The sequence below is a fragment of the Seriola aureovittata genome, chromosome 14 (genome assembly GCF_021018895.1).
Source record: "Seriola aureovittata isolate HTS-2021-v1 ecotype China chromosome 14, ASM2101889v1, whole genome shotgun sequence".
NCBI classification, from domain to species: Eukaryota; Metazoa; Chordata; class Actinopteri; order Carangiformes; family Carangidae; genus Seriola; species Seriola aureovittata.
Window position 1 is genome coordinate 26,660,001 of NC_079377.1, and position 12,500 is coordinate 26,672,500.

Sequence of the window (12,500 nt, forward strand, 5' to 3'; positions counted from 1 at the left end):
AGACTGAGAGTCTCCACTGTTTTAACCTTCTTCTTCCTCTAGGTAAATATCTACAGGACTCTGAAGCCTCTGTGTTTATGAAAAAACATCCAAGGACCTTTCAATAACGTTCAATGATGTTGAATGTTTTGTGTGAAAGTAAAACATCACCAGGTGACAAAAGAATGAAAAAACAGATTCTGTATTTTCTTTGTTTTCCTCTCAGTGAATAAGCATCCTCAGTGTGAGACTCACACACACACTCTCTGACCTTTGACCTTTGGCTAGTGGCAGAGAAATGACTCAGGTAAAAAATCTGAAATAGTGACAGCTGATGTCCAGCAGGGGGCAGACATCCAAAAACTGAGGCTGAGATTCACTTCAAACACAGAGGTCAGACAATTCTTACAATGACAACAACAACAACAACAACAACACCAACAACAACAACAATAATAATGACAGTGTTGTCGTGTTCCTGTTCTCATCATGGGGAAAACCTCTGGAACATTTTCCTTCTTTACAAAGTTTGAAGAGAAAACTCTTTGATAGAATGAACAGAAGAGGAAGTTACCTGGAGGTGGGCGGGACATCCTGGTCAGGGTCACAGGAGGCTGGATGTATCCCAGCATGCATCTGATAAAAAGCAATTCACACTGCCATGACTGATGGAGCCAAAATAACCAGTATTATGCGAAATACAACAGGTAGAAATAAACCATGACATCTGTGACTGTTCATTCATCTCATTATTATTTTAGTTTTTATTTTACTCACATTTGAAGTTACATTTTATGTTGTTTGTTTGTTCTTATTGTAAAATAAAATATTGTGTCATAGTTTTCCTCCATTGAATTAAGAGGATTAAAATAATAAACCTAACCCTAACCCTCTTTTAATCTGACTTAAACCTGAAACAGTGACAAACACTGCGAGGACCCTGACGTGTCCTCATCACAGTAGTAATTATCTCAGCTCCTGCAGGTCCAGTAACCCTGACAAACACACAGTGCACAGGTCAGACAGAGCGGTCTTTGTTTCACACAAACTGAAAAAAATACACTCCCACAGTCTATAAACAAAGCCCACTGTTTACCCAGAATCCTCTCTGTTCATCTCTCTCTGCTTGCCTTGTAGGAGATGAAGATTTTATTCTACTGTGACTTCTAAAGACAAAGAAGACAAATGTGAGTTTTACAATAAACAAAGATGACAGTGACCAAACATCCTGTCATGGTCTGCTCTAGGAGGACACTTTAGGTTTGGACGTTTGATTCATTTCCTGTTTTATTTTGAAGTAGAGTTCCTTCTGTGTCCACTGTGTTTTTACTTCCTGTCTTCTGCTTGTGATTGTCTGCCCCGCCCCTTGTGTGTTTCACCTGTGTTCTATCACCTGCGCCTCCCTGTTGTCTTTCTTATCACAATATTCCAAGATAAAAAGGTTAGTGTTTGATTTCAGTCAAGTCACTGGTCCAGTATCAGGTTTGAACCAGTTCTGTGTCATAACTGCTGCACTGATGTGAGGATCCTAAAATACTTCACACAGACAGAATCAGGACACTTAGAGCTTTCAAACCATGTAGAGTTCGAACTAGAACTTAGAACTAGACTCAGGCAAGACCAGAACAATGATGGAGAGAATGAGATTAAAAGATCAAAGAGAGCAAAAGATGCAAAGATTCAGTGCTGACTCACAACTGCCTGGCTCCATCAAGCATATTGATCTCCTGCAGTATGTGTGTGTGTGTGTGTGTGTGTGTGTGTGTGTGTGTGTGTGTGTGTGAGATGCTGGCCCAGCATGACACAGCTTCTTTGACTTTCTATCGCCTTCTTTCAGACCTCATCTTCTCTCTCACAGTTTTAAACATCACTCACACTGACACTGGTTTTTCTTACTGGTCATACTGGACATTAAAGGATTCACCATGAGGCTCCAGCGTCAGTGACAGGAAAGAATCCACATTAAAATGTAAAAGTAAAGTTTTGTCTTGTGTCAGCAGCTGCTCAAATGTTAAACATTATTCTTGTCAAACATCACTGTGTTAGCAAAGTGACAGTAAAGGACAAGGAATTTGGTTTCCTGTAGCTCAGTCTCAAAACTCCAATAAGTGCCAACCTGACTTAAGTAATCTGATCAATAAATTGATCAATGTATCAATGATATCATAAATTATCAGTGATAAACAGAATAACTCTTAAGTAAACAGCAGCTAATAAATATTAATACCAATCAATTCTCTTGACATCAAGTGAATATAATCAACATGATACACAAGTTAAAACCTACTGTCAATAAATAATCAATAATCAATCAAACCTGTCAGAAGCAGCAGATCTGATTTTAGCAGAACCTCACCCCCCCACCCCCCGTCACAGTGTCACATGTCTGTGTCCGTATAGACTTACAGACATATATACTCTCATGTTATATATAGAGCAGCCTGTCCTCAGCTCCTCACTTGACGTTCTCTGAATAAACTTTATTGATCTCTGTGGAGAGACAAAGTGAGGCTGTCCTCAGTCAATAGGGTTCATCCTCTGGGGAACATGACTGACTGGGCCAGTAGCATGAGTCAGCATCTACCCTCTGAATATCATGTAATCCATCAGACAGATGTTTCACTGTCACTACAACAGTCAACCTCAAGGTGGCGCTAGACAAAACATCAGCAGCCAGAAGGGTCAGCCTCTGCAGCTCCATCACTGTTGTCTTACTGTGAAGAGTGACTGTTACAGTGGTTGAAAGTAGCTGAAGCCATTTAGTCAAGTTCTGTGCTTGAGTGTAATATTGAGGTTCTTGTACCTTACCTTATTTTTCACCATATTTTAGAGGGAAATATTTTTAATGCATTTCATTCAAAGTGTCAGCTACTAATTATGTTTCAGATTCATATTAATAAAACGAATTCAGGATATAAAGTATTTAAAATTCAATTAGCCAAAATTATTTATTATTATTAAGTATTAGAACTCCATATTGTTCTGAAATTTCATTTTTGGTACTTTATATTTTGATGCTAATACTTTAGTACTTTAAACTTATAACAGAGTATTTCTACACTGCAAATGTTTTTTACTTCTCCCTTTTCTGCTCTTTGCGTGAATACAATAACATGACGTAAAATCTCAGGTCCAGGTAGCTGTTGGTCGACGTCACGTGATCACGGTACTTCGGTAAATGTACTGAAGAAAATGGAGTGAGTTAAATTATGTAATAACTGCCCTGCTGGAGCAACTCTCTGCTCCTCCTCAGGTTCAGTTTGACGGGGGCGGGGTCAGCGGCTACTTTGGCTACTCTGATTGGCCACTGCTCTTGTCACTCAGAAGTTAAACCGCAGGTAATTGGTCAGCGGAGTTCCCCTCTTCTCAACTTCACGGTGGACGCCTGGGAGTCGGGTCCGACTCTGGGGCAACTGTCGTGTGGCGCACTTGTACAGTTTTCCGGGGTGAAAAAGCAGTCTTACCGGAGGAAGTAACCAGCGCAGTTTCACAGCTCTTCCTGGTGAAAGTTCGTTACACGCGGTAACTGAGCCGAAAAATTACCGGACTTCAACTTTTCGCACCTGAGGACAGACTTTGGGAAGAAAAAGAAAAATGGCAGACAGCGAGGAGCAGCAAGTCTCTTCCACCACTTCTCTGTTCAGCGAGGGGGTGCACCACTACCAGGCCGAACCGGACCCCGAGCCGGACCGGCTCAAACAAGACCTCTTCAGCGTGGATGACATCGTGGACTTGGTCGGCGGGGCTCAGGACGCTCTGGAGAGGCACATTGCTGAAGATACTGCGCCACACGAGGTCACAGACACTTCCTCCGCTTCCCCAGCGGCGCCGGTAACGGTACTGGAGCCAGATCCTGTGTCGGTGCCAGAGGTGAAGGAACCGGAACCGAAGCCTGAGATGGAGAAGGAGATCCCGGACTCCACCACATTTGCTTTTGTTCCTGAGACCCCCCTAATCGTAGAGGAGCCACAAGTCGTCGCCCCTAAAGCCGAACCGGAAAGTACGTTTGTACTGGAGCAACCGGCCGCCCCCGAGCCAGAACCTGCCCCAGCGAGCGACGCCCTCCCAGCGGCTGAATCCCGGAAAGCAGCCCCAGCCCCCGCAGAGGCAGCAGAGCGACCTGCGGTGACGGAGGATTCACCGGCTCCTGCATCTTGTGAGTATCTGAACGCAAAACGACGGTTAATCGGCGCGGGAACGGGTTTTTATCTGTGGACCAGATTAATAATCTAGTTTTGATCTTCGGTGTGAGAGAAATTAAGATCAGACGGATCTTAACGGGTTTTTTTTCCGTCTTACAAGTTTCTGAGCGTCAGTCGCGGTTAGCATCGTGTGCTTGTCCACACGCTGACGTGGAGATAAATAAGTCAAGGGAAAGGTTCCTTCTGTCGGTTTAACCTGCTTTAATGACCGACAGACGGTAAATCGTGCGAAAGTATGGTCGTTTTGTCCGGACTGTTCACGTTTGTTCGGTTCAGTCGCGGTCGTTAGCCGCGGTCGTTAGCCGCGGTCGTTAGCCCGGCCGGTGATGCTACCCTGACGCGGGCGGATGGTCTGTGGTCGGGAGCAGCTGTCTAACCCTGAATGTGGTCGTGAATGGGGGAAATGGACTTTTGTCCAGAGGCGTGTTTTTTGGTGCGAAGATGAATCCGTTTGAACCGTTTTCACAGAGGTTCCCGGTGAACGAGGCGGCAGCTCGGCCCCGGTTTTGCTGTGTTGTACCGACGCGGCCCACCTGTTCTCACTGACACGCAGGAAGCGTCACGTCAGCCCTTAACCCGAGATATTTTACCGTTTATCCGCCAGCGACGTGTTAACACAGGCCTGTGTTCACTGATTAACACGTTTAGATATATGATGAGTTTGATCGTTAAAACGTTATAAAAGTTATAAACATCATCATTGTTTCAGACCGAGCAGCGCCTTCTGCTCTGTGCCTCTACCCATCTGGTTCCATTACCGGACACGATTTCTTGGTTTTTGTTACTGCAGCCACAAACGAAACACAATAACGAGCACCGGGAGGTGATGGGCTGACCGGGCTACATCATTTTCTTTAATACAAAGCTGAAGAAGAGGATAAACTCGCGATATTAGTCTGAGGTTTCTCCTGTCAGAAATCAGGGTGACATCAGTGCTAAGCTAACGTTATAACGTAATACTTAAATTAGATGGAATCTGGGCATTTGAATAACAATAGAGGTGCGACTGTGTGAGGTTGCCGGTTTATATTCTGTTGAAAGTCAAACAGACAGTGTTAGACAATATAGACAACAACCTGTCCGATAATGGAAGCAAGGGAGTTAGCCGTTGAAGCTGTAACCCAGAGATTAGTCACAACAAAGGAATCCGCTCTGCGTCCCCTCCCTGTCAGCCTCCCCACATCTCCACGTTAAGACCATACCAGCCTCAGCCTGAAATCAGAGTTACGTGTTTTATTGTCGCCCCCACCCCCCCACCCAGAAAAAAAGAGAGAAAAAAACAAACTCCACCCTGACCAACATCAACCACAACTGAGCTGGAGAGGCCTGTGTCCCCTGAAGCTCCTCTGTGATCTTTCACAGGCTTTTAGTAACGCTAGTGGTGTAATTTTAACAAGTGCCCATCCTGAGCTGTTGTTGTTGTTTATGAAATGAGGCTGCTGGCAGGTAAACAGGCCTGTCTGGGCTGCTTCAGCCATGAGGAGCAGGCAGCAGAGAGGCAGGGTGGGGCCACTGATGGAGCTCCAGTCATAACAAAAGACACATTTTTCAGAAATCATCAGGGATAACTAGAGCAGGGCGGCAGCTAATGGTTATTTTACTATGGATTCATCTGCTCGTTACTGTAATTTCAAATGACTTTAAACAATAAATTATTGAAATTTTTGATCAGCTAATTGATAAATTGTTCAAATCAGATTGAGTTTCTGTTTATTTCTGAATAGGGTTCTTTATTAAATATGTTTTATGTTGGGTTACTAACATTTTAAAAGTCTGGTTTTACATAATCATCTGTCAACTGTTATCTGATCTGAGCAAAACTAGTGAAAGCATCAATTATATTGTCTTGATCAATTTAATTGATCGATTAGATGGATTTAGGTGTGTTAAATCTGTTATAGTGTTGGTGTCTCTAAGTGATTATCAGACTAGTTGCTGATTAATTTTCTGGTGATCCGCTGATTGAGAACTTGTCCTGCATCCAGAGTCTGACAGAAGTAAAAGTATCATGTACTGCAAGAATGAAAAGTAAGTGTTTTTGCTGCATTCGTGTGTGTGTTGTATTTTACAGCTGTAGGTTAAATCAGGGTTTTTCCTGGCCGAAAATTAGGCGGGGGTGGTACTAAGCCGTACAACCGGGGGTAGGGGGCAATAGAATAAATAAATAAACCTCGGCTTTAATACACTCATTAATACACTCCTAAAGACTTGGTATGCTCGCCTTGACTCCTCTCGCGCTCTGATCCTCTCCACCGGCACCTTCCACTTGTGGCTGAGGACTAGTCCCACTGTCGGTCCTGACTCATTAACTGTATCTCGTCAGTAACATGAATTAACTTTTTTTCCCCCATATTAGAAGAACTAATGACATTTGCACTCTGAACTGTTTCACGAGTCCTTGCGATTCTCCTCCTCACAAACTCTCTTTTTAAAATCTGTGATTTGAGACATTTCTGCTAAAAAAAAAAAAAAAAACATACACGATGGGATGTAACGTTAATTTAGGGAAACTTTTGGAGAAGCTGGGTGTGCTGTGATGTAAAAGAGATAATCATCTTTAGGGTTGCCACCTTTATGTGAAAAAAGGTGGCAACTGGTTTGGTTTTACTTGTCATTATTCGTAGTACTTTGAGGGAATAACATGAACGAAAATATGGGACAAAATGCATCCCGCATTGATTAAAATCCACAAAGTACCGAGAAAACAAGTACTAGAATCATTTTCTTTTTAAATACGGGGCGATCCCGTATTATATGGGACGGTTGCTAACCCTATTCACCTGTTTGAAGAGCCGCAAAATCAGGTCACCCCCTCCTTAAAAATAATAATAATAAGCCATAGTTTTGATAATGACTCAGTTGTTTGAATCGTTTTATAAAACGTACATGTCAAAATGTGAATATTGGTTTTTCTTTGTTTGTGAAATTCTCAGACAAATAATAATAATATAATAATAATAATGGTTGCCGCCTTAAACCTAACACCAGGTGCGAGTGTTAGAGCCCCGCCCACTCCAGTGTGTTCTCAGAGTCACCATCTGCTCTGGTGAGTGTTGCTGTGATTTTACATCACACAGAGTCACATCGTCAAACTGAAGGTGTTGGACATGAGGCTTCGTCTCTGCTGCTCAGACGGCCTGACTGACAGGCTGGTTAATCGTCCAGGCTCAGCGGTAACCACTGGCCTCCATCTTATTTTTGGGTCACCTACATCCGTCAGTGTGTGTTTGTGGAGAGCTTGTGATGTGGTCAGGTGGATTAGAGGGAGAGGGGAGATGTCAGACACACAGTGACAGAGGCTTAAAGCTCTGTGTATGTGTCCACTGTTGTTGTTTTCTCTGTATCCTGGTGAAGTGAGGTTAAGTGCTTCAGAATCAGGACCAGGCCTGTCTGTTGTCTTTACTCTGCCAACACATCAGCTGGTTAAGTCCTAAATCTGAAACACATGTTGATGTGTGTTAAATGTGGCCTCTGATCGCTGTGATGAGAGCAGAGATTTCCAGAGCTGCATGGTGACACATGATGGTCAACCATGTTGTGCTGATTCATCACATTCATGCTGATGTTAAGGCCTGAACACTGAGCTGAGGCTTCCTGTTACTGATGTATTTTAGGGTGTTGTTTGAAAATTTTGAAGGTGAAAAACACATTAATCAATTAGTCGATTAACAATTAACAGTTAGTACAGGTTCATGAGCAGCTCTAGTACAGGGTGGACACTCAGACAGTCAGGATTGGTTTTGGTTTTGCTCGAGGCCAGTTTCCCTCTCACTATGTCCTCTGTCAGTGGACAGGATCAAAGTTCTGGTCTTTGTTTGTCAGAGCAGAAACATGGGGGATGGGGGGTGTCATTGCTGTCATTTAACTAACCTGCATCAAAATAACATAGTCTGGTTAAACTGTTAACTGTTAAATGTTTGTGCCTCAGGAGAAGTGAAGTGCCCATGGTAAAACTCATTTAAAGTGTCAGGAAGCTGAGAAGCTTTGACAGGAAGGAGTTGTACATTGAGTTATTTATTTTACAAGATGGCAGCTGGTGAGTTGTTGGCCTGAAGTCATATTTCAGTGTCAGGCTGTGAGACATTCCTCCAGATACTTATAGCTCAAAGAGCAGGTGAAGGCCTTATCATGTACGGCAACATGACTGAATCCCTCAGGGTTGGAGGTTTGATTCCCACTGGACCAGAGATGTCACTGCTCTGTTGAAGAGGCTAATGTTTAGCAGGGACATGTGTGCACTGAGGATCTGGATCTGAGTTCTGACGTTTAGATAAAGCAGAAAAGTGCAGTGTAATTTTAAAGGGAAGTATATAAATGTTACTGCTACACTTTTCTGGAACGTTAGTGGAGAAGCTTTTTGTGGACAGAACAGCTGATGACCCCCCGCCCCAAGGTTCTTTGATTGTTGATTGATTGGTCCTTGTGGATAATTTTTCTGTAAGTTCGTGGTTGTATGTGTTCAGATACAGACTAATCGTCTTTAACAATGTGGTGAGGGTTTGAATTGTAGCTGTTTGATAAATGCACCATAAGTGACAGTTAGCAGGAGTCAGTTTGTTTTATACAATTATTCACTGCAGATTTACCTCCTGACCTGAAGTTCTGTAGCGACAGTAGTTCTGTAGCGACTGTAGTTCTGTAGAGACTGTAGTTCTGTAGTTTCATTGGAACTGTAGCGACTGTAGTTCTGTAGACTGTAGTTCTGTAGTTTCATTGGAACTGTAGTTCTGTAGCGACTGTTGTTCTGTAGTTTTGTTGGGACTGTATTTCTGTAGCAACTGTAGTTCTGTAGTGACTGTAGTTCTGTAGTTCCATTGGAACTGTAGTTCTGTAGAGACTGTAGTTCTGTAGTTTCATTGGAACTGTAGTTCTGTAGCGACTGTAGTTCTGTAGACTGTAGTTTTGTAGTTTCATTGGAACTGTAGTTCTGTAGCAACTGTAGTTCTGTAGTGACTGTAGTCCTTTAGGGACTGTAGTTCTGTAGCGACTGTAGTTCTGTAGCGACTGTAGTTCTGTAGCGACTGTAGTTCTGTAGGAACTGTATTTCTGTAGGGACTGTAGTTTTGTAGTTTCATTGGAACTGTAGTTCTGTAGCAACTGTAGTTCTGTAGTGACTGTAGTCCTTTAGGGACTGTAGTTCTGTAGCGACTGTAGTTCTGTAGCGACTGTAGTTCTGTAGGAACTGTATTTCTGTAGCGACTGTAGTTCTGTAGCGACTGTAGTTCTGTAGAGACTGTAGTTCTGTAGTGACTGGTCACAGGTTGTTTCCTGTTGGAGGCTCCAGGTCTCTGATGGTCTCACAGCTTTGTTTAGTGTCATTATTTAGTGTTATTGTTAACTGTTTTTTAACTTGTTGTTTACTAAATGATCAATGTTAATGATTAATCGACTATTGATTAGAGAATTCCTGAAATTTTTCATCTGCATTTATAGACTTTGTGAAATGACTTTGTGTAGCAGAGGTGCATGCACACACACAGTGCTTTTATTGACAGAGCCGCTCAATGATAAATGAAACTTTACATTAGAAACGTCTGAGTAGAAGCTTCAGGTGTTGAAAGAGTTCAGAGACAGGCTGTTCAGTTTTTAACAGGAACCCACTGCTTCCCACTGAGTCTCATAATGAGTTAAATACTGAATGTGTCTCATTGGTTCAATCCCAGCTCGTTTTCATGGTTGGAAGCTAAACCTGCACAGCAGAGGTAAACGCATCACAGCCTAATATGATCAATCATGATCAGATCAGTATAAATCATCCTCTGACGCATGTGATCTATACTACACTAATAAACCTGATAATCAATCAGTGCTGTGATTAAATGACGAGCGCTGAACTGAAGTAGCTCAGTTCATGTTTAACTATAATATTCTTGAATTTCTGTGTCCATGTTAAGTTAAATGTAAAAGTTAAGTCACCTGCATAAGTTTAAGTCACTGATCAGTTAGCTTGAGACAAACATCATTTACTCTGCACAATAGATGATTGACAGGTTTGTGGGAGGGGCTTTAATACCATTGAACCTAAACCTGTATTGAATCTTGTTGATGTTTGAAGATATTTTATCTCAGTATCAGACATTGTAAAGTTATTCATGGTTTTTAGAAGCAACATTTAGATGTGTTGACTGATCAGATCACTGATCGATCACTGGTCATGTCTACTGTAGCTGAACTTGTTAGCTAAAAGAATATCTGTTGATCAGCCCGTTCACATCATTAACCCTGTGACAGTGGTTGTGTTGTATGTGGCTGAAGGACCTGGGTTGCCTTTGATTGCTCTGAGGAACCATTACCCATAATCCCTTGCTCCTGGTCTCAGGTGGGTTCTTTCTGTTCCACTCTCGTCTCAGACCTGCCTCTTCCTGTGCTTCCTGACTTCTTACATGGTCCTGATATCAGTCCAGGTTCAGGGAGGTGATTTCCACTCCATTAGTAATAAGATAGGCTTTCTGTCACTTCCCTGGTCTTCCTCCTCTGGCCTTATAAACTGACTGAACTCACTCTCTCCTGCTTTCTTCTTGTTTTCTCCACAGATGTATCTTCTCCTTCTAAAGCTCAGCCTCATCCTCTGATGCAATTCCCTACAGGCAAGTTCTTTGCTGTGTTTCCTCCTCACCTCCTTCAGTACCTCCTGTTTGTCACTCTGCAGTCACAATAACTTACTGCATGATGAAACTGTAGCACTAACCTTGATGTTTGTCCATGGCTTGTGTTTGTGTTGCATTGTGACTGTTGTTGTAGAGTAGACTGACATGTTGTAGAGGAATAATGATTCTCCTCAGGAGAAGAACTGAGAGGAATCATTATCTCCCAACACTGAACAGTTTGTGTCTGACACACGGGGCATGTTGACTGGCTCCAGACCTGGGTGAAGAACAAGTCCACCATGTGTCAGACCAGGTGGTTCATTGACCTCCAGACAAATGCTGACTCTGACTGTGGAAGGTCTGAACAGCTGATTATTAAAGCAACAACTGGATGTTAACTACATTGTCCTTCATGTGTCGTAGAATTTACTGTAGAGCAGTGGTGGAAAGACATTTACTCCAGTACTGTACTGTAACATGTTTCTAATCCACCACCGTCAGAGTGTATCTAACTTACCTTCAGTGGTCACTGTGATCAAGTGTGGCCACACCCACCTGTGATGTAGCATTACACTACAGTGGTTTCAGTCCTGCTCTTGTTTAGTTTTATCATCATACTAATTCTAATGTTCAAAATTCAACCTGATGAGTTAAAAGTTTCTGAATGTGAGGCTCATTAAGACGGTGGATGCTTTTTTAAACTGTCAGCTGGTTGACATTTACCAAACTGAATCATCGACCTGTCAGCAGCACTTGTCTTTATAGTTTTAATATTGTCTCTTAATTAAAAACAAATTGTCAACAAACTGCAACAGATAAACAAATGCAAGCTTCCAGATGTAAAGAAATCTGATTGACAGTAACTGTTCGTTTCAGTTAATGTTGGCTGGTTTGTGATTTAACAGACAAAGAACCGTCATTGGTCTTGATCTGTGAGCTAAGTTCAGTGACTTGTACCCAGGTGTGGTGCTCTGTAAGGAATGGAGTATGTCTTTGATATGTACTGTATTGCATTCTCCCTCCTCCCTCTCTACTCAAGCACTTGGGCAGAAGGGTGATTCCCCTGCTCCCATCTCTCCTCTCTCCCCTCTTCACTCCCCCGACTCTCTGGAGGAGCTCTCTCTGACCGAGAGTCCCAACCAGCCCCCCGCTTCTGGATCTTCTGCACTCTTGGGCTCCTTCTCCACTGAACCCCCTACTACTCATTCCAAGGACATGCCTTGGGAGGGTGAAGAGGGTGACTCTGGACCAGGCCATAGTAAGAATAAGGAAGACCTTCTAGATCCATTAGCTGGTCCTTACCTGAGTTTAGGGAAAGACCCAGGGCCTCATAATCCGTGTGAAGACAGCGGAGTTTCCTTTTCACCTGAGGAGAAGCTGATTAGTTCAGACAGGTCATCCACTGGCCCCTCCCCCGTGAACCCCCAGATGATGGTCCCTGAGTCTGACCTTGCCTCCTCTAACCCAACAGAGCACTGGGATTCACCATTCCTAGCATCTCAAGACAACTCCAAGGTCTCCATGGATAGCTTCTCCAAGGACATGGCCCACTTAAGCTCTTCCAAGTTTGAGCCGGACCTGCACGACAACCAGTCTGATGAAGATGATGACTTGATGTATGAGGTGAAGAAGACCAATAACCCATTTGAAGGTTATTCCCCACTGGCGGATAGCGGCTACTCCCAATTTGGAGACTCAAAGTCCGACAGCAGAGCCTCCAAAATGTCAGAGA

The 12,500-nt window shown here is 43.1% G+C and overlaps 2 protein-coding genes across 6 annotated transcripts in view; both read left to right on the forward strand.

Moving 5' to 3' along the window:
- Nucleotides 1-818, forward strand: part of LOC130181555 (clathrin heavy chain linker domain-containing protein 1-like) — an 11,793-nt gene extending 10,975 nt beyond the window's left edge. For both annotated transcript variants that reach the window (XM_056395864.1, XM_056395865.1), the window contains exon 11: nucleotides 1-818. This exon is cut by the window's left edge and continues 197 nt beyond it. The gene's annotated coding sequence lies outside the window, so the exon portion shown is untranslated.
- A 2,584-nt stretch (nucleotides 819-3,402) lies between these two features.
- The window catches only part of rtn4a (reticulon 4a), a 25,909-nt gene continuing 16,811 nt past the window's right edge, over nucleotides 3,403-12,500 (forward strand). Inside the window, exons 1-3 of one of the 4 annotated variants that reach the window (XM_056395857.1) lie at nucleotides 3,403-4,135; nucleotides 10,715-10,768; nucleotides 11,808-12,500. The exon at nucleotides 11,808-12,500 is cut by the window's right edge and continues 1,182 nt beyond it. In XM_056395857.1, coding sequence (XP_056251832.1) covers nucleotides 3,574-4,135; nucleotides 10,715-10,768; nucleotides 11,808-12,500 — 1,309 coding nt within the window. In that variant the 5' untranslated portion in view covers nucleotides 3,403-3,573. The remainder of the gene's footprint in view (nucleotides 4,136-10,714; nucleotides 10,769-11,807) is intronic. The other 3 variants (XM_056395858.1, XM_056395860.1, XM_056395861.1) reach the window with 3 other exon arrangements.